At 47.0% G+C, this 24623-nt stretch overlaps 1 protein-coding gene across 1 annotated transcript; it reads left to right on the top strand.

The window, feature by feature from the left end:
* The first annotated feature begins 1904 nt into the window (after nt 1-1904).
* On the top strand, nt 1905-18763 carry ZC3H12B (zinc finger CCCH-type containing 12B). Its single transcript, XM_044682735.1, has 5 exons — nt 1905-2470; nt 9563-9702; nt 13436-13670; nt 14019-14125; nt 17316-18763. The coding sequence occupies exons 1-5, from the start codon at nt 1905-1907 to the stop codon at nt 18761-18763; spliced, it is 2496 nt and encodes an 831-aa protein (XP_044538670.1).
* Nucleotides 18764-24623: the final 5860 nt, after the last annotated feature.

The following is a 24623-nucleotide window of genomic DNA, read 5'->3' on the forward strand; positions in this document are numbered from 1 at the left end:
CCCCTTGATCTGGGTTCCTTTGCCAGGGAAGGACTCTTTCTCCCCCTAAACTAAGCTCGATAAAGAAAAGGTTAGTTTGAGTCTTGGCCTTGGTACTAGCTCATTGTTTGACCTTAGGCAAGTCATTCTTTCTGGGCCTCAGGAAGATAAGGGAATTGAACTAAGAGATCTCGAAGATTTTTTGTTCCAAAGTTCTTTCCACTGCTCACAGTGCACGGTTCTGAAACTCCTCTCCAAATCAGTTGGTCTGTGTTCTGACGTGGTATTTTCTAAGGTTTCTCTTAGCTTTGACATTTTGTGTCCTCATGTCCCTCTCACTTCTGACATTCCCTGTTTGAAGGGCCATCCCAGCTCTGACATTCTATGTTCTATAGGCCCTTCCAGCTCCGACGTTTTGTGTTCTAGGTTCTAAGGTTCCCTCCAACATTCTGAGGCCTAGCGTTTTCTCCAGTTCTGACATTGGAGATTCGAATCTTTCCGAGCTCTATCAGTCTAGATTCTGAGGTCCCTTTCAGCATCTGACATTCTTAGATTTTGAGTGAACTCCAGCTTCACCTCATTGCCGTGGATGTTTGAGGAGATCCCATGGATCCTTGGGATACTTTCCAAGTATGACAGTAAAAGCAATATTGGGTCTTCTTCAAATTTCCCCAATCTCAAGTTGTTAGCGTTGCCTCGTGACCATTTTCTTTATCACGTTTTTAGGCAGCAAGTGGCAAAGTCTGGCTTATGACCTCATATGTTTAATCCTTCAAGACTAGGAAGACTGCATAACAGGTTGGGGGAACAAGAAAGAGAAATGTTTTAGGTCACCGACGGTGGGACACAGAGAAGCTCGGAGACCTCCTAGTCTTTGACAATTTATTATCTTCACGTTTCCATCTGATCTCCCAATCGTTTTACGATTTCAGTCCATAGTTTGCCATCTCTCCTTTCAATGGAACAATTGAAAGCAGGGATTCCCAAAGTGGGCGCCACCGCCCCCTGGTGGTGCTGCAGCGATCCAGGGAGAGGCGGTGATGGCCGCAGGTGCATTTACCTTTCCTATTCATTGTTATTAAATTTTTTAAAAATTCATTTCCAGGGCGCTAAGGAATATTTTTTCTGGAAAGGGGGCGGCAGGCCAAAAAGGTTCAGGAGCCACTGATTTAAATGAAGAAGCCCCACCCCGGCTGGACACTGCAGTCCACCCTGTGTGGAATTCTCCTCTCTATTTATGATCCTAACAGGCTATTTCACATGGAAGCAATTATATTGTCTTGCCTGTCTTCCCTGATGAGGTTGTCTCTAGAGGAACAGTGAGAACCTTTCGAGCTCTGGGCCTAGTCATCGCTAGAAGGGACAGCTACGGAACCTGGTAGAAAAGAAAGCCAAATCTCCAAAAGTCCGTTCTTGCTTGGAGTTGTCGAAATGCCACGTTTGCCCTTCCCCAAAGTTCTAGTGCCAAATCCTTAACTTCAGCTACAAGTTTACTTTGTGGCCAGGCGTTATTGCCACCGTGGAAATTTTCCGTGGCTAGGATTATTGGGGCATAAGGCCACTTGGGGGTCGACATATTTTATTTTGGTTTAATTTAAGGATGATTCCAGAGAGTACAAGCTTAGAAATCAAGCGTCCAGGGAACCGTAATGTCTTAGAAATAAGTCTCTGCCTGCCAGACCTTCTCCCGGAATGTAACTCATGTTAATTGTTGCATATGTGTATTAGTTTCTAGGAATCGTTTGGGGATCTGTGTACACTCAAAGAGACCGAGCCAAAACGCCAAATCCCTATCTCTACTGCCCGAGTATTTGACCTAAAGAATGATATCGACTATGAAGCCAAAGCAGTTTGGGGAGTAGCAAGGAGGAGTCGGTACCCCTGGCTGGCAGCAAAACGGGATGACGGTCTGGTTCCTGGTGAAGATGCTAAGAATGAAGAAGAGATCTTCCAAAGAAGGGAGCAACCGTCAGCAGGGAGCTACTGAGGACTGGAGCATCGAGTCCGATGATTGGACCAGCTCGGAGAGTGAGCCAGAGCAGCTAGGCATGCGAAATCCCAACCACCCCCAATGGCAAGAACGAGGACTGCCCCCCAAGCCCCACCGGCAGCTCTGCCGCTCCCCTTGCCTAGACCAGCCCAGCTTCTCTCAGAGCGGCACCCTGAAGGACCCCAAGCTCAAAGACAAGCCCCCCATGAACAAGGAGTACCAGGCCAAAATGGACTTTGCTTTAAAACTGGGCTATGCTGGGGACCAGATTCATACGGTTCTGAGCAAACTGGGCTCGGATGCCCTCATCAATGACATACTGGCTGAACTTGTAAGACTAGGGAATAAGAGCGAGGAAGAAGGGCAGAAGAGCGGAGGAGCAGAACACAGCCATGGTGCCAGGGACGTGGCCAGCCCGGAGTTGTCCCTAGAAGATGAGGTCACAGACACCACCGAGAACTTGAGACCTGTTGTCATAGATGGAAGCAATGTAGCCATGAGGTAATGTTAATATTTTTCTTCTCCTTTTTTTTAATAAAAATTCATTTAATTAATTAATTTAGAATAGTTTTCCATGGTTACATGATTCATGTTCTTTCCCTCCACTCCTCCCTCCTCCACCCCCGTAGCCGAAGCGCAGTTCCACTGGGTTTTACATGTGTCATTGATCAAGATCTATTTCCATATTATTGATATTTGCATTGGTGTGGTCGTTTCGAGTCTACATCCCCAATCATGTCCGCATCAACCCGTGTGATTAAACAATTGTTTTTCTTCTGTGTTTCTGCTCCCACAGTTCTTCCTCTGAATGTGGATAGTGTTCTTCCTCATAAGTCTCTCAGAATTGTCCTGGATCCTTGCATTGCTGCTAGTGCAGAAGTCTATTACATTCAGTTGTGCCACAGTGTATCCGTCTCTGTGTACAATGTTCTCCTGGTTCTGCTCCTTTCACTCTGCATCCATTCCTGGAGGTCGTTCCAGTTCACATGGAATTCCTCCAGTTTATTATTCCTTTGAGCACAATAGTATTCCATCACCAGCAGATACCACAATTTGTTCAGCCATTCCCCAATCGAAGGGCATTCACCTCATTTTCCAATTTTCCAATATTTTTGCCACCACAAAAAACGCGGCTATAAATATTTTTGTACAAGTCTTTTTCCTTATGATCTCTTTGGGGTACAAACCCAGCAATGGTATGGCAGGCAGTCTTTTAGAGCTCTTTGGGCATACTTCCAAATTGCCTTCCAGAACGGTTGGATCAGTTCACAACTCCACCAGCAATGCATTAATGCCCTATTTTGTCACATCCCCTCCAACATGTATTACTTTCCTTCTTCTCCTTTCTGAGACCAACCCAGAGTAAGGAAATGTCCTTTGTTGGTCATTATTACTAATTAAATATTTTCTAGGCATTCACTATGTGCCAGGCACTGTGCTCAGTGCTGGAGATGCAAAGAAAGGCAAAAGACAGTCCCTGTTCTCATAAGAAACTCATAATATGATTCAGAAAAGCCCATGCATGGTATTGGAGAAAGTGTACCAGACTAGGAGTCAGGAGCCCTGCATGAGTCTCAGCTCTGCTACTTGTCAGCTGCATGGCCTTGGCCAGATTATTTCCCTTCTCTGGGTCTCAGTTTCCCCCTCTGTAAAATGGAGAGAACAATACTTAGACTTGTCTCATTTCAAGCTGGAATTTTTTACTAGAGATCATCTAGGTCTTGCCCAGCTGCCCTTCACTTTACAAAAGAGGGAAGGGAGGTCCAGACAAATTGTGGGATGGGCATACGAGCCTTCTGGGTTGATGCTATCACGATGAGAGTAGTCAGTGCACATGAAAGCACAATAGTGTGTGAACTCCTTCTTGTTTCCGTCCTTGTCACTGACATAGGTCCATATTGGCAGTTCCTTCTGGTCTAAAATCCTCATGCTGCCACTGCCATTCTTCCAAATTCTCTCTCCCGTGAAAGTGTTCCCTATTTGTTTTCAGGCATTCAGAAACCACCATAGGTATTAGGGGGTAGCAGGCCATTTTAAGACAAAACAACTTAGATGAGTGTCTGGTCATTTAACCCCACTCTGGTCTCTCTCTGGTCCCTTCTATACCCAAGACTGATCTTCCTAACTCTGCTTTCATCCCATCACCCAACCTTCTTGCTCAGGAAGCTACAGTAACTCCCCATTACCAATGTGATGTCATAAGACCGTTGGGCTGAAGATCGAGGTTCAAATCCTGACATCAGCTTGGTGACCTCGAGGTATTTTCCTAACTTCTTTGAGCCTCCATACAAAGATAATAACCTTCATACTCCATGTCTCACAGGATCGGGGAAAGGAAAGGAAAGAAAGTGCTTCATAAGCAATGAAGCATGATTAAATGGGCCTTGTTATTATTATCTTTTAGATCTGTTCCAAACCACTAGATATTCAAGGCTCTCCATAAACTGCTCCCAACCTGCCATAGCCAATCTTGTGTAAAACCTCCGGGATCTGTAATTTCATTGGTGCTACGGTGATCTTGGACAACTCCCTTCTGCTCTCTAGGCCTCAGTTTCCTCTTCTGTGAAATGAGGGCTTTGGACTAGACGGCCTTTAAAGTCCCTTCTAGTTCTGTAGTGCCTCCTGGAAAGCAGGACCCCTTTGGAACTTAAGCAGTATAAGGATAAAAAATAATAAAGGCTGATATAATAATATAAATTAGTATTTTACTTAAAGCCATGCTGATAGATAAAGTTATTAGACCACGCGCTTGTAAGCATTCAAAATTGCCGCCCTCGCCATTATTGTCTCCTGTCTCCTCCCGAGTCTGCTGGCCAAGAGCGCACTCCCCCCTAAGCCAGGAGATTTAAACTCTTCTCTGCGTGGAGACGTAGGCGTCCCCACGCCCAAAGAACCAGAAACAGAAACCCGTTGGACCACGGGAAATGTAGTTTGACAATTTCCACGTGTCCATAGAAAATATATATACTTTTAGATGACATCTCCCAAATTTCACTTTTACAGCAGATGGTTTTCGAATGTTTCAGTGACTGAAAAATTCATTCTCTGTGATTAGTCTGGTGCTGAGCCACCCCACCAAGGTTCTTCTTCATCGTAAACATCAGTAGTCTTTGCCAGATCCACGAGAAAGCTTGATCATTGGAACTATGAATACGGGCGGTGTGTGAAAGGATAGCAGCGGACAGCTACGTGGCTCAGAGAATCGAGAACCGGGCCCAGAGATGGGAGATCCTGGGTTCGAACATGGCCTCTGATACTTCTTAGCCGGGTGAGCCTGGGCAAGTCACTTAACTCCCGTTGCCTAGCCCTTAGCACTCTTCTGCTGTAGAATCAAAACGGAAGGTAACGCTTTGGAAAATAAGAAGGAAAGAAAAGAGCAGCCCATCAGCTGGCCCAAATTCACTGACTAGAAAGATTGGATCGAGAGGTGACTTTTAGAACCCTGGAATTTCTGAGCTGAGATGGATCATGTAGAAGAGGATAGCCAAAGTGAATATGAAGAACACGGAATGTCACAAATGAGAAGGATCTTAGGACAGAGACTGTCAGAGGGACCTTAGAACATAGAAGATCAGAGCGGGGAGAGGCCTTAGAACCCAGAACGACAGAGCTGGAAGGATCCTCAGAACAGAGAATAGCAGAGCCAGGAAGGCCCTATAGAACATAACAGTTTAGAATGCAAAAAAGTTAGAGCTGGAAGGGACCTTAGAATGGGAAATGTCAGAGAGACAGAAAGGCCCTCTGAGACCAGAAGAGAAGGTCCTGGGCCAGAGGAGCTGCCTGACTTCTAGCTCAAGGTCAGCAATGACATGGCCAGAACCAGAAGCCCCCTCTGAGCTCTTTCTATTTCCCCTGGCCTCCCTGGCACTGAGAACGCTGAACCAGAAGCAGTGCACACTTGGAAATCGCAACCAAAACACAGTTAATGCAGCTCTGTTGTCAGTGTATGGATGCCGTTCTGGTATCTTCTCAGAGCTCCCATGAAGACAGCCATCTGCCATGTTAGTGCGTTTCCCCAGTGGCCTGATGATTGATGAATCCAGGAGAAAGCTGCTGTGTCCCAGGGTTGAAATAGCCTCGCTACCTCCTGGGAGGCTGCTCTGCGTGTAACAGCAGAAGAGAATTTGTTCACACACACCTTCCTAGTCAATTAAGTATGATTTATGTCTTCTGTATATATGGCAGCTCACAAAGTCCCTTGTGTTGGTAGTCATACATTCGTGGAGACAAAAGAGATCTTAAGAGTCTTTGGTGGGGCAGCTGGGTAGCTCAGTGGAGTGAGAGTCAGGCCTAGAGACCGGAGGTCCTGGGTTCAGATCTGGCCTCCGACACTTCCCAGCTGTATGACCCTGGGCGAGTCACTTGACCCCCATGGCCCACCCTTACCACTCTTCCACCTAGGAGCCAATACACAGAAGTTAAGGGTTTTTTAAAAAAGAGTCTTTGGACCTTTCGTCCAGATGCAAGCCTTTCTTCCTCCATACGAGGAAAATGAGCCTGGGGAGAGGAAGTGATGTGTTCAAGGTCATGAGACAAGTCAATGCAGATCCTGGATTTGAACTCAAGTTTCCACAGCCAAGTCACCTGTATAATTATGTGACATGGGTTCCCCTCCCTACCTCCCCCAGTTATTTTTTTCTGTTTTAGTATCAATTCTAAGACTGAAGAGCTGTAAGGGCTAGGTAGTTAGCATTAAGTGACTTGCCCAGAGTCACAGCTGGGAAGTATCTGAGGCCATATTTGAACCCAGGATCTCTTGTCTCCAGGCCTGGCTCTCTATCCACCATGCTACCTAGCTACCCCCGAGTACCTTCTTTTTTTTTTTAACTCTTATCATCTGCCTTAGTATCAATTCTAAAACATAAGAGCTAGGCGCTGAGTGTTACATGACTTACCCAGGATCACACAGCTAGGAAGTATCTGAGGCCAGTGGTGAACCCAGGACTTCCTTTCTCCAGGGTTCCCCTTGTTCTCTATCCATTGGGCTACCTTGCTGCCCTATAGAACTTCTTTTTTTAAAAAAGCCTTACTTTTTGTCTTAGAATCAATACTGTGTATTGGTTCTAGGGCAGAAGAGTGGTCAGGGCTAGGCAATGGGGGCCAAGTGACTTGCCCAGGGTCACCCAGCTAGGAAGTATCTGAGGTCACATTTGAACTCAGGACCTCTTGTCTCTAGGCCTGGTTCTCTATCCTCCATGCTACCGAGCTGCCCCTTGCACAATTTTTAAATGATGGCAACACATAAAATCCTTTTATAATCCATTTCCAAACTTTCATCCTCCAATTTCCATTCCAACTACTAAATTCTGTCATGGTTCTCATTCTTACAAGTAGCTGTGTAATTAGCATTTAACATCTCCTTGGGTCTTGAGTAAACAACGCTAAGCAGTTATGAAGGCTTCTCAACCAGTTTAAAGCCAATGGGAGGCAGCCTTTGGGATTAGTGCCCTTGAGATCTTGGAAAACCGTTGTCAGTTTCCATTTATAAATGTTATGAATGAATCCTAAAATGTCAGAAGGCAATTGTCAAAAATTGTTTCTACATGCAATTGGGAAAAAAATAAAATAAAAGGGCAAAACCAAAGCCAACAAACAGAAACAAATGTGAATATTGTAGGGCGGGAGATGGTTAACAGCAAAATGCCCTAGATCAAATCCAAGGACCCAAGTCTGGTATGTAGTAGGTGCTTAATAAATGTTTATTGATGGATTGAGCCTCAATCCTACTTGTACCATCAATACAATACTTAACTGATCCAAATAGAGGCTTCATCTCAGTACAGATCAAAGCAGGCCATCTTCCACCCTATTTCCTTCATGTGTGACACCTTCTGTTATGACATGAGCAGTATGGAAATAGGTATTACCTGTATCTGACAATTCACCGCCTCAGAAAGGGTAGGAAGGGAGAACACTTGAATTCTAAAATGTCAAAAAAAAAATTGTCAAAACAACCCTGAGGTATCACCTCACACCTAGCAGATTGGCTAAAATGATAGCAGGGGAGAGTAATGAGTATTGGAGGGGACGGGGCAAAATTGAGATATTAATGCATTGCTGGTGGAGTTGTGAAATGATCCAACCATTCTGGCTGGCAATTTGGAACTATGCCCAAAGAGCTCTAAAAGACTGCCTACCCTTTGATCCAGCCATACCACTGCCGAGTTTGTACCCCAAAGAGATCATAGATAAACAGACTTGTACAAAAATATTTATAGCCGTGCTTTTTGTGATGGCAAAAACCTGGAAAACGAGAGGATGCCCTTCAATTGGGGAATGGCTGAACAAATTGTGGTATCTGTTGGTGATGGAATACTATTGTGCTCAAAGGAATAATAAACTGGAGGAATTCCATGTGAACTGGAACGACCTCCAGGAATTGATGCAGAGTGAAAGGAGCAGAACCAGGAGAACATTATACACAGAGATGGATACACTGTGGTGAAATAGAATGTAATAGACTTCTGTACTAGCAGCAATGCAATGATCCAGGAGAACTCTGACGGACTTATGGAAAAGAACGCTACCCACATTCAGAGGAAGAACCGCAGGAGTGGAAACACAGAAGAAAAGCAACTGCTTGAACACATGGGTTGAGGTGGACATGATTGGGGATGTAGACTCGAAACGACCACACCAATGCAACAATCAAAATTTGGAAATAGGTCTTGATCAATGACACATGTTAAAACCAGTGGAGGTGTGTGTCAGCTATGGGGATGGATGGTGAAGGGGAAAGTAAGAGCATGAATCATGTAACCATGGAAAATTTTTCTAAAAATTGTTAAAAATTTGTCAAAAATTGTCAAAAATTCTTTCTACATGTAAGTAAATTTTTTTTAAATATTGGAAAAATATTTTTAAAAAACCAAAAAACTAATATAGACTCCACTTCCCTATCCCCCCGCCCCATACGGCTTTTACAAAACTTTAGTGTGCCCTGTCATGAGTGTTATTTTTCATTTGTGTAAGTGAGGAGGCTTCAAAGCTGGAGACCCTGGTTTCAGGATCTACTTCTAACACCTTGACTATGTAACCCAGGGCAAGCCACAAGGTACCACCCCTTGAACTGGCAAAGAGATTTCCTCATCCAAGAGTTTCCTATCCCTATGAAATCAACAAGCCTGGCCCCTTTCACTTGTCTATATCTATACCTATATCTATGTCTATTTTTATTCAGATAGACATTTAATATATATATTTTTTATTCAGTTAGACATTTAATATGTGTATTCCTTTTCCCTGTTAACAAAATATACCATTTTAAAAGTGTGGTCTCTAGTTTGACCAACTGGATAATCCCTGAGCTGCTTAATTCAGAAGGATCCTAGGAGATAATGGAAGAGAAAGGGCTTTGTAACTGAGAGCAACAGATAAATACACCAATTAATTGAAGAAGCATTGGAATTAATTAAAAACAAAATAAAGCTAAGCTCTTTGGCCTCTCCTGGCCTCCTCCTAGTGTGTTTTGCTTTCCCAGAAGGGGAACCTTAGCCCGGCTTAGCCTTTGTAACCAAGGAAGACAGATCTGTCTGTGTATCCATTTGCAAACTGCTGGGCTGCTCTTCCATATTACGTTCTATATTCTTTCAGCCATGGGAACAAAGAAGGCTTCTCCTGCAGAGGAATACAGTTAGCCGTAGACTGGTTTCTGGAGAAAGGACATAAAGATATTACGGTATTTGTGCCTGCCTGGCGGAAGGAGCAGTCTCGCCCTGATGCGCCGATTACAGGTAAAGGGTCTAGGATACATTAGCTCCCAGCTTATGGCTCAGCTTGCCTTGTTGGCTGGGAAAACAGGTCATGCTGCTCATGCCCACCCAGGCCCCATCCCCCAAAAGACAAAAACCTGCTGGCTTGAGGCAAAGAGCAGTCAAAAGAAAGGAAAGATCACGTAGATCTCACAGTTCCAGAACTGTGGGTCTATTCTCTAGCTCCTCTGCCCCTCACAATATCTCAGTGAGGGACACAGGTAGGCTGAGTATTATTCTGCCCATTTTTCAGATAGGAAAGTCAAGACTCACAGAGGGAAGGAAAAACATGTGTCAAAGCTCGAGAGCAAATTTGATCATTTCCAAACCACTTTCACATCTGTGCTCTCATTGGACCACTAGGAACTGGGAATTTTGAGTAGGATTGTTCCCATTTGGCAAGAGGAAAGTGGATAGGAAGCTGACTTAGATAATGTGGCAGAACCCAATGAGAATCCAAGCTCTCCTACTCTTGGCCCAGTGTTCTTTCCATTAGGTCATGATGGAAGAAGTAGCTCTGGCCCCTGGAGAGATCCATGGCCAGAAAGCCCAAGGGTATGGGTTCAGATTGCCTCTGAGACACCTGCCACCTGGGTGGCCTTGGACAAATTGTTTTACCTTCCCTGCTTTTGGCTCAAGGAGGAGGGTCACAGCAGGGTTTGACAATGGCCTAAAAGGCCCCCTCTTACTCCACCTGTGATCAGATCTAAGAGTTCTGCCGCCAATTAACTGAGTGACTTTGGCTAAATCATTCCCCTTCTCTGAGCCTCAATTTCCTCATCTGTTAGATAAGGGGATTTAAGGAGACAGTTTTTAAATGTCCTTTCCACTTCTCAGCTTCTAACAGTATTCTGAGCTTGCTCTATGCTCTCTCTCTCTCTCTCTCTCTCTCTCTCTCTCTCTCTCTCGCCCTTCCCACTGCTACCATTCTCAGTTGTATGCTCCCTTCTAGCTCTAACATTCTGTTATGTCCTAAGGACCCTCCCACCCCCATTCATTCTTGCCTTTAACATTCTATGTTCTCTGTTCTAAGGCCCCTCCCACTTCTGACACTCCCTGTTCTAAGGCCCCTCCCAGTTCTGACATCCCCTGGTAAAGACCCTTATCTGGGCCTTAGAACACAGAATGTCAGAGATGGGAGGGGCCTTAGAACAGGGAGTGCTAGAGCTGGGAGGGGCCTTAGAACAGGGAGTGTCAGAGGTGGGAGGGGCCTTAGAACACAAAATGTCAGAGATGGGAGGGGGCCTTAGAACAGGGAGTGTCAGAGGTGGGAGGGGCCTTAGAACCCAGGATGTCAGAGCTGGGAGGGGCCTTAGAACAGGGAGTGTCAGAGGTAGGAAGGGCTTAGAACAGGGAGTGTCAGAGGTGGGAGGGACCTTAGAACACAGGATGTCAGAGCTGGGAGGGACCTTAGAACAGGGAGTGTCAGAGGTGGGAGGGGCCTTAGAACAGGGAGTGTCAGAGGTGGGAGGGGCCTTAGAACAGGGAGTGTCAGAGGTGGGAAGGGCTTAGAACAGAGAGTGTCAGAGCTGGGAGGGGCCTTAGAACACAGGATGACAGAGCTGGGAGGTGACTTAAAACCCTATATCAGAGCTGGAAGGACCCTTAGAACTTTTAATGGAAGAGTTGGGAGAGGCCTGAGCAGACAGGCTTTCAGAACTGGGTGGAACCTTAGAACAAAGAAGGACTACTAGGTACCTTAGAGATCATCCAGTTCATACACTTCCTTTTCCAGGAAAGGAAACTGAGGCCCAGAAAAAGGAAAAGACTTGGAAGCAAAAATCTTGCCCCCAGAGCCCATGACTCTGAGTCGATTCCTCCTTTTTCACTCCAACTTAGCAAACAGAATCCGTCAGTTAGCATGTGTAATACCTGCTTTCAGGGAGGTTCCATCCTGGATGATGAAGGAGGGGAGAATGGATGTGAGCAGCAATTCTGCTAAACAGAGACAAAGTCTTCTGAGGAGCAAGAGAGGAGATCCCAGGGTGGAAAACAGGGAAGCCTGCTTTGAGTGCTTCTGTTCTGTTCTGGCAAGAAATTTCCCAATACCCCAAGCTCCCTTCCTTCTAAAAAGCTTTCTCCTTCCCCAAACTCCTTCCCCACGTTCATGGCATCTCTGGACCGTGGGTGCTCCAAGGACCCCTGTCTGTCGCAACAGATAAGTTCATGGAGAGAGCATTATTTATTCAAGACTCACAGCCCGTAAGGGGCATGGACAGCATTCAAACTCAGTACTCTGGACTGCTGTTGCCATTACCACACATTACTTTGATGTTTCACGGACCCATTATTTCCTTCCAGCAGGGACTCCCTTCACTAGTGCAGATTACAGCCTATCTCTACCTTTCTAGATATCTTCATGAATTCCTGTAGCTAAAAACCTGCTCTTCTTTGGTGGGTATCCCTTCCGGTAGTAAGCCTCTCCTTGCTTAGCAACTCTATTCCTTGAATGGCAGGGTTTGGGGTTCCTCTGGTTCAGTCTTCCCAAAAGTCAGCAGAACCTACACATCGTGGGGCTTCAGAGAGATGACTTGATGTCATATTTTTAAGTTGATGTGAATATATTTTAATTTAACCTTCATTCCCAAGTTTATCCCTCCTTTCTCTATGTTTATAATGAAGGATAAAGAAGAAAAATAAAAGCAAACGTGCGACACTAACCCACGTATCATGGGAGGCTTAAGGTATATCCAGTATTACACACCCATGACCCCCCCATCTCTGCAAAAAGGAAAGGCAGGTCCATTTTCTCAGCTCTTCTCTAGGCCTAGCTTAATCACTGTACTTCCTCATCCTCCTCTTTTTCATCGTTCTTTCTCTTGCCCTTGTATTTTGGAGGGAGGGAGAGAGACGTTAGTATAGAACTCCATACATTGATTAGGAGTAGCACAAGTCTGGCCAGAACCACAGGCTGGGCCAGAGACAGTGGCAAGGCTTTTTCCCTGCGCCGGATTGGACCAGACTCCTTAGTGAACAATATGTCTGCTGCGTACCCGAGGACTCTTTGCTGAAGGGGTCTCGACTCTCTCTGTCCTTGTTGCCACACCTATTCTCTAGCTAGGGACAAACCTGCTTTTTCCACTATAATGGCCTGCTCTTCAGTTACCAGGCAACCCAAGAGAGTGAAAAAAGAGTGTTGGGCCAGGAGCCTTAAGAGGCCTGCCTTTGCTGAGCTGCCACTCCCCACTCTGTGGCCATCTCCACTGGAAAGGATCGGCCTTTGTTGCCTCAAGCGCCCAAAGAGAGGGTGGACATGACCGGACTGGCCAAAATGGCCCCCGCTCCCATTTTTCCCCAGCTTTCCCACTTAGGCAGCATCAGCCTCCCTGTAGGGTCTCCCCCAGTCCCGCCAAGTAGGGAGTGTCTGGATTGCCATTTGGTAGAAACTGAGGCTCAGAGAGATCCAGGGACACCTTTAAGGAGCCTCGCAGACAGAATGGAAACGCTCATTTGTTGACTTTGCCAAGCTCTCCCGGGTGCTCGAGCCTTAGACAACACTATCAAATCCGGTACTAGTCTGTTGGGAAGTCCGTTGGTTTTGCCGAAGTGCTCTCTTGTTGCTGGGAGGGAAGGGGGGAGGGGTATCTCTTCAGGAGTGAAGGTCATCTCAGCCCAAGAGAGCCGTAAGAACCGTGCCCTGGACTAGATGCACAGTCTCGTGATCTAAGATCACGGGCCTGAGAATCCAATGTAGACGTTCTAACCTGTCTGGCAGATCAAGAAATCTTACGGAAACTGGAGAAAGAAAAGATTCTCGTCTTCACCCCGTCGCGCAGAGTGCAAGGCAGGAGGGTGGTCTGCTATGATGACCGCTTCATCGTCAAGCTGGCTTTCGACTCTGATGGCATCATCGTGTCCAATGATAACTACCGAGATCTGCAGAACGAGAAGCCCGAGTGGAAGAAATTCATCGAAGAGAGGCTTCTCATGTTTTCGTTTGTCAATGACAAGTAGGTTCTAGACCTTTGGGGGCCCCCAAAGAACCCTATTTTTTATATGGTTTAAAATGTATCTTTGACGGTCACTCATTTTTCAATTTGGCGTTTCAGATTCTCCCCCTCCCTCCAGCCCCTCCCCAATCCACTTAGAAGACAAGCAAAAGGATATCAATTATACATGCGAAGTCATGCAAAACATATTTCCATATTAACCTTGTTGTGGGGGGGGGGAGGCAAGAAAAATCAAAGAAAGAGTGAAAAAAGTCGACTTCCATCTGCACTCAGAGCCCTGGAGTTCTTTCTCTGAGCCCAGAGAACTCTTAAACCCAAGTAATGCTTTCCCCCCTTCTTATCTTCCAGGTTTATGCCTCCTGATGACCCCTTAGGGCGCCATGGCCCAAGTCTGGAAAATTTCCTAAGAAAGAAACCTGTGATTCCTGAACATAAGAAGCAGCCGTGCCCTTACGGTGGGTACTTGGGTTATAGCCCAAGAATTATATTCATACTGAAGCGCCTCTGTTTTTCCTACAATAGCCTGGGTACGGACCTGGTGGAGTATCGTTAGCCCCGTTTTACAGATAAGCAAACTGAGGTTCCCCAAGATTGTGACCAGTGACCAATTTGCCTTTTTTTTTCATTTTTTTGGTATCATTATTAAAATAATTGTTGCCTTGATAATTAAGAATAACAATAATAATTGGTTTCGGTGGTACTCTAGGGTCTACGGAGTACTTTTCTCCTAATGGCCCTTCAAAGGAGGTAGTGCAAGGGTGATTGTCTTCGTTTGACAGATGACAGCTTCAGGGCCCAGAGAGGTGAAGTGATTGATGAATCAATCCCTTTTGATTATTATTAATATAGCAGGAGAGCCAGTATGGCCTAATGGTCACCCTTGGGGCCAGAATCAAGCCTCTCTTGAGATACCCACTGGCTCTAGGGTGCTAGATGGGTCACTTAACCCTCATTGCCCTGGCAACTGTCGCAGAGTAATCACCATTACTCATTGATAGTCCCGCTCCCTGAGCCACATGAAATGGTAAAGAACAGAACATTAGGAATCAAAGGATCTGTGTCACTTGGAGAGGGCAATCTAGTCGCTCTGGGCCTCAGTTTCCAATCTGTAAAATGGGAGAGGGCTCAGACTTGCTAGCTTTCCAAGATCCCTTCCAACTCTAGCTGTAGAAAGCCATGCGTGATCTTGAACAAATCCTTTCCCCTCCCTGTGCCTCAGTTTCTCCCTTTGTAAAATGAGAAAGATGGCCTCTGCGAGCCCTTCCCACTCTAGATCTGGGGTCTCGGATTGTTCAACCTCTCTTGGGTTTAGTCTCTAAATGGAGAGTTTGCACTAAGCTTCTGAGGGTCCCCCTTCTGGCTGCAGATCTGAGAGCCTGTGAAGTCACAGACCAAGTCCTCCAAGTACGCTGTACTAGAGGTTGTGCCGTGACTCCCCTACTAAGAGTAGCTCCTCCCATGCCTCAATGTGGTGCGCAGAGAACACTGGCATCTGGAAGGCCGAGACGGCTTCATCCAAGCTTTAGGCCCAAGAATAGATTGCTTGGCTGTCATCCAAGGCCCAGCCTCTAATCGTGGAGAGACCCATCAGGCAGTCAACAAACAGTCAGGGCCTACTATGTGCCGGGCCGCAAAAAAGGAGCAAAAGCCAGTCCCTGCCTTCAAGGAGTTAGCAGTCGAATGGGGGAGTCTAGACAAACAAGCTATATTCTAAATAAACAGGAAATCATTAACAGGGGGAAGGCCCTGGGATGAAGAAGGGGCAGGGAAGGCTGAAGCCAAAGGGACCGGTAGTCAGTGGAAGAGGGAGAGGATTTCAGGCCTGGGAACCAGAGAGAAGGCCCAGAACCAAGAGATAGAGTGACAAGCAGGAAGCTGGCGTCATTGGATTGGAGAATGCAGGCCTGCTGGGGAGTAAGGGGTGAGAAGACTGGAAAGGCAAGAGGGGGCTAGGAGACGAAGGCTTTGAATGCCAAACAGAGCATTTCGTATTTGTTCCTGGAGGCAATAGGGAGCCACCGGACTTGATTGACTGGGCTCGGAGGGGGTGACGGGATCTGACCTGCGCATCAGGAAAATCACTTTGGTGGCTGAATGGAGAATGGATGAGAGCAGGGAGAGAGTGGAGGCGGGCAGACCCTCCAGAAGGCTACTGCAACAGTCCTAAGTGTGAGACGACGAAGGCCTGGACCAGGGTGGTTAGCAGTATTCAAGAGGTGTTGCAAAGGGGAGCGTTAAGTGGCCGAGACAACAGATTGGATGGGCAGCAGAAGGACTGTGGGTGTGAGAGACAGTGAAGAATCCAGGGCGACTCGTAGGCTGGACGTTTGAGGGACTGGGAGGATAGTGTTGCTTTCTACAGTTAATAGAGAAAGTAGAAGAAGGGCAGCTAGGTGGTTTAGTGGATAGAGAGCCAGGCCTGGAGACTGGAGGGGGGCAGGTCCTAGGTACAAATCCCTTCAGCCCAAGTGCCCGGCCCTTACCGCTCTTCTTCCTTGGAACCAATAGTTTGTATCTGTTCTAAGGAAGAAGAAAAGGGCTGTTTTTTTTTTCATGGGGAAGGTAGAAGGAGGGAGGACTTGGGAGGAAAGACAGTGTTCGCGTTTAAACATATCGAGTTTAAGACGTCTACTGGCCATCCAGTTCAAGATGTCTGAAAGGCAGTTGGAGATGCCAGTGGAAATTAGGAGAGAGGTTAGGGCTGGATAAGTAGATGTGAGAATCATTAGTTTAAAGATGAGGTAATTAAATCCACGGGAGCTGATGTGATCATCTTGGAAGGGTGGTGACTGGGGGTAGATTGGCTTGGCCCCCACAACTCATGAAGACCATTGGCCAAAGTCGAGGAGACCTAGAAATGATCTGTCCCCGGCAATACAGCCAGTAAATGTTGTGCTCAAGATTAGAACCCAAGACTCCAGCCTCCCACCCCCAGCGCCTTTCCCATTCATCATGGCCCCTGTTTAATTCTGTCTCTGTCCCCATTTTAACTTGAGCCCTTCTAGTGTCACCCACTCCGCAGCAAAGTGTTCTTATTGTTTAGCGGAGACCCTTTTGGTGAGGACTTCCCCCAGAGAATGTTCTAATTCTATGAGCAGAAGAGGATCAGGCCGGCCTTGAGTTTGTAAGAAAAGCTGGCCCATCTCATGATGGCCTGGTGCTTATCTAGGCAGCACTCGCCCAATTGGCAGTGAGGATTTCCTCGTGGAAGGTAGGACTCCTTAGCAGTGGGTGAGTCCAACTCTCCACAGGGTTGTGATGGCCCAGGCGTCTGGCCCAAGGTGGGAAGGCCCCAGTCGTCTATCCCAGGCTAACATCTAGTCATTGATTCTCAGTTAGCAGGCCTGGCTCAAGAGACTAGAACGTCTAGTCCCTTTCCTAATGTGAGAATCTCTCCTTATTTTCTATTTTTCACTTTTTTATGCCCTCGCCTTCCATCTTAGACTTGATACTAAGTGTCAGTTCTGAGGCAGAAGAGCGGTGAGGACTCGGGCAATGGGGGTGAAGGGACTGCCCTGGGAACCCATACACAGTATTGATTTGAAGGCCGAAGAGAAGGGTTTAAAAAAAGAAAATGCTGAAGGAAGGGCTGGGTGAGAGCTACAATTCAGAGAGAGGATCTTACTCTGAGGCATTGTTTTTTAGGCAAAAAGTGCACATACGGACACAAGTGTAAATACTACCACCCAGAGCGAGCCAACCAGCCACAGCGATCTGTCGCCGATGAGCTCCGCATCAGTGCCAAACTGTCAGCTATCAAAACCATGAGTGAGGGAGCATTGGCCAAGGGCGCCACCGCTGCCCCGGCACCAGCTTCCAAGAGCGAACCCAGCTCCGAAGGGAAACGGGTTGCGCCCAAGCGCCAATCGGACCCCAGCATCCGGTCTGTGGCCGTGGAAACCGAAGAGAGGCTGCCTATCATTCGTAAACCTGAAACCAACTCGGCCCCCTCCCTGGTGACGGCCCTGAGCGTCCCCACGCTCCCCCCTTCCAAAAGCCATGCGGCAGGTGCCCTGAATACCCGCTCTGCAAGCAGCCCAGTGCCTGGTTCCTCCCAGTTCGCCCATCAGAAATCTTCCTTGGAACACACAGCCAGTATGCAATACCCACCCATCCTGGTCACCAACAGCCATGGCACCTCTGTCAGCTATGCCGAGCAGTACCCAAAGTATGAGTCTTTGGGGGACCATGGCTACTACTCTTTGATGAGTGACTTCTCCAACATAAGCATCAACAGCACTCGAGGTGCAGACTACTATGGGGCTGAGCCAGATCGTCACGGGCGTGGCATGTACTCTCGCAATCCCAGCCCCTGCCAGGACAAACACATGAGCCATACAAGCAGTGACCCTTATTCCTCATACAGTGATTTGTATTTGGGTGTAGTGGATACTGGTCAGGAAGAAGCTATGAAGGTAAACCGATCGTGCTCACAAAACCATCTCCAGCCTTTTTCACATGGTTACCATGAAGCCTTAACAAGAGTACATAGTTATGGTCCAGATGAGGCCAAGCAGGCTCCCCACAAACATCCAGTGCCCCGTTTAGTGCTGCATGGCCAGCACCCCGTAGTGGGAGCCCGATCTAGTTGTCCCGGAGATTATCCCGTGCCTCAGAGCATCCACCCCCCCGGCACAGCCCCACCAGGCCGAGCACTGGTCATGACACGGATGGACAGCGTTTCTGACTCCCGCCTCTACGATGGCAACCCGATGAGGCAGAGGCGACCACCCCTGTGCCGCGAACAGCATGCCAGCTGGGACCCTCTGCCCTATCCTGCTGCTGCCGACTCCTTTGGTTATCACTCTTACCCCTTGAGCACCAATCTCATGCAGCCTTGTTATGAGCCGGTCATGGTAAGGAGCATGCCTGAAAAAATGGAGCAGATCTGGCGGAATCCCTGGGTTGGGATATGCAGCCAGCCAAGAGAGCATCATCACGTGATCCCTGAACACCAGTACCAGACCTATAAGAACCTCTGCAATATCTTCCCAGTTGGCATTGTCCTCTCGGTAATGGAGAAGAATCCTCACATGACTGATGCTCAGCAGCTGGCAGCCATGATTGTGGCCAAGTTGAGATCGGGACGCTAACGGGGATACCACATCTTTTGTCATTTCTGGGGGTAGGTGGTTTTGCAGGAGAAGCTGGGGAGAAAGCAACTAAGTGGAAGAAACCCTCCAGGAATCCCATTACTAGCATCCTTTTACTCAGCCATTGTGCGGAAGAAAAAAATGTCCATGGTATACTGAAAGCAGAGGCTGAGAGCACCCAAAATGTACATAGATTTAATGTTTTAGAGTTGTTTTTAAAGTAGAAATTTCAAAAGCTGTATGAAAGAAAATGCACCTCGTATCGCATGGATAGTTGGTCATCAAATATCCTTAATGAACCAGACAGGGTCATAGGTCACCCTTGAACACTGGAAGTGCAAAACTTTCATCAGCAGTTAGATTGCATGTTCGAATGTATATTTTCTGGGGTGCGTTAAGTGTGTATATATCTATATCTATATACATATATATATAAATATATATATAATACTATTTTCTATTGAGATATAGACATGCCAGTCTATACTATATATGTGTGTATACACATATAATGTATATGTATATAGATATCTACTTATATATCTATATACACACATGAACACACACACACACACACACACACACACACACACACACACACACACACACGGTCTTAGAAAAGGAGTTCTGCAGTCCTGTACCTACAGTCAGCCATGTAGGTAGAAAGGCCAACTGGGCCATCTTTGTTGAATCTTATGTTATCAAAAAAGCTTCAAAGTGGAAGTGGCTTACCAGCAGTGGGGGAGATTGCTGGGTTTGGTGACAGAACAGACCAGCTTCCACCCCCTCCCACAGCCCTTTGCACTTTTTAAAGTGTCAACCTTTGTTGACATTTTTTGAACAACTGAGGTCTCTCGACGACTTCACTTGATAATATTGAGGTCGGATCACGGCGTCCCTCTTTGGAAGAGCCGATGGAAGTAAATTCGATTTCCTGGGCATCCCACGTGGATGCCACGGAGCTCTGGCCTTCAAAGGCTTCCTGTCAAAATCGGGTACCATTGTGTAACCTAGTAGGCGAAATACCTTCCAGCACTGAGCATCACATTCGAAATGTCTGACATTTCAAACAAGTATTAAAGTTGCACTGGCAAACATGTGCCCTCATTTGGCTGGCCAGCTCTGTGTATTCACCCCTCTGGGAGCAATCACAGACTCCTAGACTGTTGAGAGCTGGGAGGGCCCTTCAAACACAGAATGTGATTGCTGGAAGGAGCAATCAGAACATGAAATGTCAGATCTGGAAGGGACCTTAGAAACCATCCAGTGAGCCCCCTCGTTTTACATATGAGCATCTCAGGTCCCAAGAGGGGGCGTTAATTGTCCACCATCCCATAGTTTCTAAGAGGCAACAGAGCTGAGACTGAAACCCATGTTTCTTGGAACGCAGTCTCTTGCTCAGCCCACTCCACTGCCCAGCCTCTTAGTGGGGTGGAGAGAGTGGACACATGATTAGTTTGACCTTATAGTTCAGTCATTGGGCAACAGGACCAATCAATCACTGGTGGTGTGGTACTCTCTTGTAGTCTCTGAAGCAGACAGACATAACCTGGCTTTGGAAAGAGAGATGCTTCGTCTCTGACCTGCCATCAGGTAGCTTTGCTTCTTGCTCTAGGTCCACACACAAAAGATGTATAATTTGCCTAGTGACACTTTTCAGATGCATTACTGGGGGGGAGGTGGGTGGGGTGGCTTGTGCAATTTGTATTTTGCTCAGGGTGGAATCCTTTGTAGCTAAATGCCTCCAGCCGGAGGCATCCATTGGTTTGGGTTTTGGGGTGTTTTTTTTGAAGCTGCACTGAATTGGACGCCCTTTTTTTGAATCTAATGTATATTTCAACATTTTGAACCAGCTCCAAAGTTGGGAGCTGGAAATTGCTGACTTCCTACTGTAGTTTTTTCATGAAAGTTGAGAAGGCCTAGCTTGGGCCTTTTGTCTCTTCATGAGAAGGTGTGATACTGCCTAAATGTTTCTTACTGTGAAACACACGGATCGTGAGGCTGCCGTTAGGGTTGTTTCTGGTGTTTTGGTGATGGCTTCGTGTGCTGCTTTCTGGTCCTCTGTCCCTGCCCTGAGCAACTGCACAGATCACTCCCAGCATGCCTTTCCAGCTCCCACCATTTACAGAAGAGGAAAACCAGTTCTCATCCTGATTCAGTCCCCAAATTTGTATGTCCATTCCACCTTTCACCCTAAATAAAAAAGAAACCCTCGAGATAGTGTTCATGTGCAAGATACATTCTCCGTCCAACAACGAGGGGGGCAGGCTCTTTGAAGCAAGAGAGCTGAGGTCTGAACCCAACTCTTACCGCATGACCACGGGCAGGTCACTTTACTGACCTGGGCTTCAGTTTCTTCCTTTGATAAGTCGGGATGGGAATCCTTGCACTCCCTACCTCTCGGAATTGTTGTGGCGAAAATGATCCACCTCGAGTCTTCGAGGACAGGAAAAATGGGGGTGTTGATTATCACTAATGAGTCCATGAATACTTACCGCTGTCACACATATATTCATATAGTTCTCATTGACGACACCACTTCGCATTTGATCGATCGATACTTACAAGGCTGGTGCCTCCAATCGCTCCAAGAGGGTCGTTAGCAAAGCCGAAAGGTGGCACTGCCTTCATGCTGAAACCATTGAACTTAGGAAAAGAAAGGTCATGACATTTTAGCCAGCTGAGCATAGGCAGCTCTGCCCATCAAAAAGATCTCCACGAAGAGATCCGCAAGACCAAATTCATCCCATTAGCTACCGTTCTTGAAAAAGCCAAAGGCATCGATTACAAGCATATTTGCACACTCACTGCATCACTCCACCCTCCACCTTTCTTTTCACCAACATGTGTATTTCTAGCTCTAGAAAAACTTTCCATTCCCACCTTTCTCCGCCCCCCTGACCCTCCCTGCCCACATCCCCCCCTATTCCCCCCACAGCATGTCTGGATCCAAGCGGCTGAGAGCAGGACCTCAAATATCCAGAAATGACCTTTTGTTTGTTGATACAAATTGTATCTCTTTTTTTCTTGATTGTATAAAACAAGCTTGTACAAAACTCATCTCTAAACTAGTTCCAGTAACTCTCGTTCCCACCCGCGATGTTTGTGACACTGTGTGTCACCCCAACCGAGCGCAGGGGTAATTTTTATTACGAGGCTTTTTCTTTACAAATGGCACTTGTAGCTCACATACAAACTAAGACGACCTTTGCAGTCCCCTTTGGTACTGTGTTCACAGCCAGCATGTATAATATTGTCAAAGTTCTCTTTATTCAGCTCGATGTGAACCTTGCAGAGGGATTCTCTGTACCAAACGGTCCGTGCTAATGACTCGCCCATCTGCAGGTGTTTTAACGATGATACTTTATAGCCAAGATGGCTAGAAGCCTTCCTCGGGTTCTTGGCAGGTTGGGGTTCACTGTAAAGGGGACTTCTTAAGAAATAAGCATGCAACCACTCCTCGGCTCCTGGCCGGGGTCCTTCAGAGCCCTTTTTTCGATCCTTGCTCTGGTTCCCACCCCCCACCCCCAGCCCGATAGGAAGCTCCAGACTGTGCAGGCCTTTGCTTTGTGGGGTGTTAGATCTTTGGGGTTTCTTCTTCCTCCTCCCTTAGCCCTACATCGTGGGAGGGAGAAGTGGGGATCTGGAGCATCCTCCCCAACGCTGGGGTTCCCTTTTGCTAAGCCAGCTGAGAGATGCCAGGAACCTTTAAAGGGGCCCCAAACTGGTCCACCTGGTTAGAGTGAAGGGGGCTGCGAAGGATGGGGTTAAGTCTAAACAGCTTCCTGTCTCCCCATCCTCTCTTTGGAGTAGCAGCAGAAACCCACCTTATCACTATCTTTTTCTCTCAGTGGATCCCTATTTTTCTATTTTCAGAACAAACCTCTTTATACACCCCCAGTGACCCTGACCTCCAACTCCTCCCTTAGCGCTGGGCTCTCTTCTGAGGTAGAAGAGAGAAGACCCGATCTCTAGAAGCCCTCAGTTAGCCATCTCGGCTCCCCTGTAAATATGGGCCTTTGTACAGAACCTCTTTTTGGAGACTCTGGTTAGCGCAACCCATTTTGTTTCTTTTATTATGTGCACCAGGTCCAGGCGGTAGAAAACATCAGATGTGCTGATTTCTCCGAAGAGCCCTGCCCGGCTCTCCCCACTAAGCTATGTCTACCTTCCCCTTCAGCCTTTGGCCTGTCCTTATATACCTCTGGGTAGTTCAAAAGCACGGGCGGTCTCCTAGGAGAACAGCACTAGCGGGGCCAGAAATGGTACTGAAAACTCACTCTGCTCCTGGGTTGCCTTCTTGGCCCCAACCCAGTATCTTTCTAGAACTTGCCCCCGTCAGTCCCACAGTGCCCCAACAACTCACAGTCCCCTGTCCCCGTAGCGTAGCTTTCCCAGCGCATTGTGTACGTGGACACGTGATCTGACTGTGATCGGTCCTGGTGCTTGTTTTCTTGAGCTCTGGTATTTTTGCTTGCTCCATCAGTTGAATTAAATGTTACTGTGTAATTGTTGTAAACTTTTATGAAACCTCTTTGGGTTCTTCGGTCAACCCAAACATAATGTAAGTCTCAATGACAAGAGCGATGACAAAGATGACAAAGCCAAGCACGTGCACACTCCAAAAATCCACCTGCCCACAAACACACAGAGGCCAAAATTGCAACCCATAGGTGAGTGCAAATGACAGTGCAATGCCCCCCCGACTATGGTGTTTGTAAACCCCTCTGACGCATGCATGGCAAGGCTTTTTTCCCATACTGCATGGTGTGTTCCCACTAGCCTGGATGTGCTGCGAGCGCTGTTTCACAAGGTTCTAATTTATTTTCAGTTTTCATGATGGAGAGCTACTGTATGGTTGATGACAACTGTGAACCATGCTGCTCCTACTTACCATATAAAATTTTTGGTTAAAATTCATAGACTTCCATCTCTGTTTCTTTAAGACAAAAGTGAAGGGGGGAGCCGGGGGGAGCCACATAGGTTTCTATCTGGAGAGGTCAAAAATCAGTGCCATTGGGCCGAATTTGAAGAAAGCGTCTTGCAAAGCTATACAGATGTCAGTAGCCCACATTCTCTTGCACAGATCTGGAGTTGCCAGAAATGTATGTACCTCAAAGGCCAGGGTGGTTGAGCATCACCCCCGAGATAGCCCATCTTGAGCTGGTAGAGCAAGGAAAGGATTGTTAACCCTGTGGGTGCTAACAGAGGAGTAAATGGAATCCCAAGGTGGAGAAAACAAGCTGAGATGAGGTCAGTTCTCCCGATTCCCAGCACTGGGTCAATGAAGCCCCGATTGCTCTGGCGTCTCATCTTGTGTTTCTTTCCTACTGTTACTAGCCCCTTCCTCTTCCCTATGTCCCATGTCAGTGCTCTCTGGGCTCTTGCCTTCTTTCAGAGGTAATGGCTGCAAGGCCTCAGTCAGCACAGAGAGCAGGAGGAAACTGGAAGCTCCAGACAGCCCAGACAAAACCCTCAGCCTCGCCACTGTTGTGTCACAGTGCTCTTGGGGGTGGGATGAAGATGAAGCACAAGCCTTGCCCTGAAGGAGCTTACATACAGCATAGTGAGGGAAGAGCAATTTGTCATTAGGCCTCAGTCTAAATAGTTGTGATTTCCATGTATAGAAACAACCCGTGCCCAGGAGAGCCACACCTTCTCTGTGACTTGAGCAATTGCTTAGCCCTGAAGAGTTGAGTTACTTTCCCAAGGTCACCCAGCCAACACATGTATGTCAGAGACAGAACCTGAACTCAGATATTCCCGACTCTGAAGATAGTTCTCAGAAGTCTTTCATGAGACGGTTTCAGAAAAGAATGAAACAATGTCCTCTTCTGGTAGCCAACGTGGTAGATAATGC

Source organism: Gracilinanus agilis, chromosome X (assembly GCF_016433145.1).
Source record: "Gracilinanus agilis isolate LMUSP501 chromosome X, AgileGrace, whole genome shotgun sequence".
Taxonomy (NCBI): domain Eukaryota; kingdom Metazoa; phylum Chordata; class Mammalia; order Didelphimorphia; family Didelphidae; genus Gracilinanus; species Gracilinanus agilis.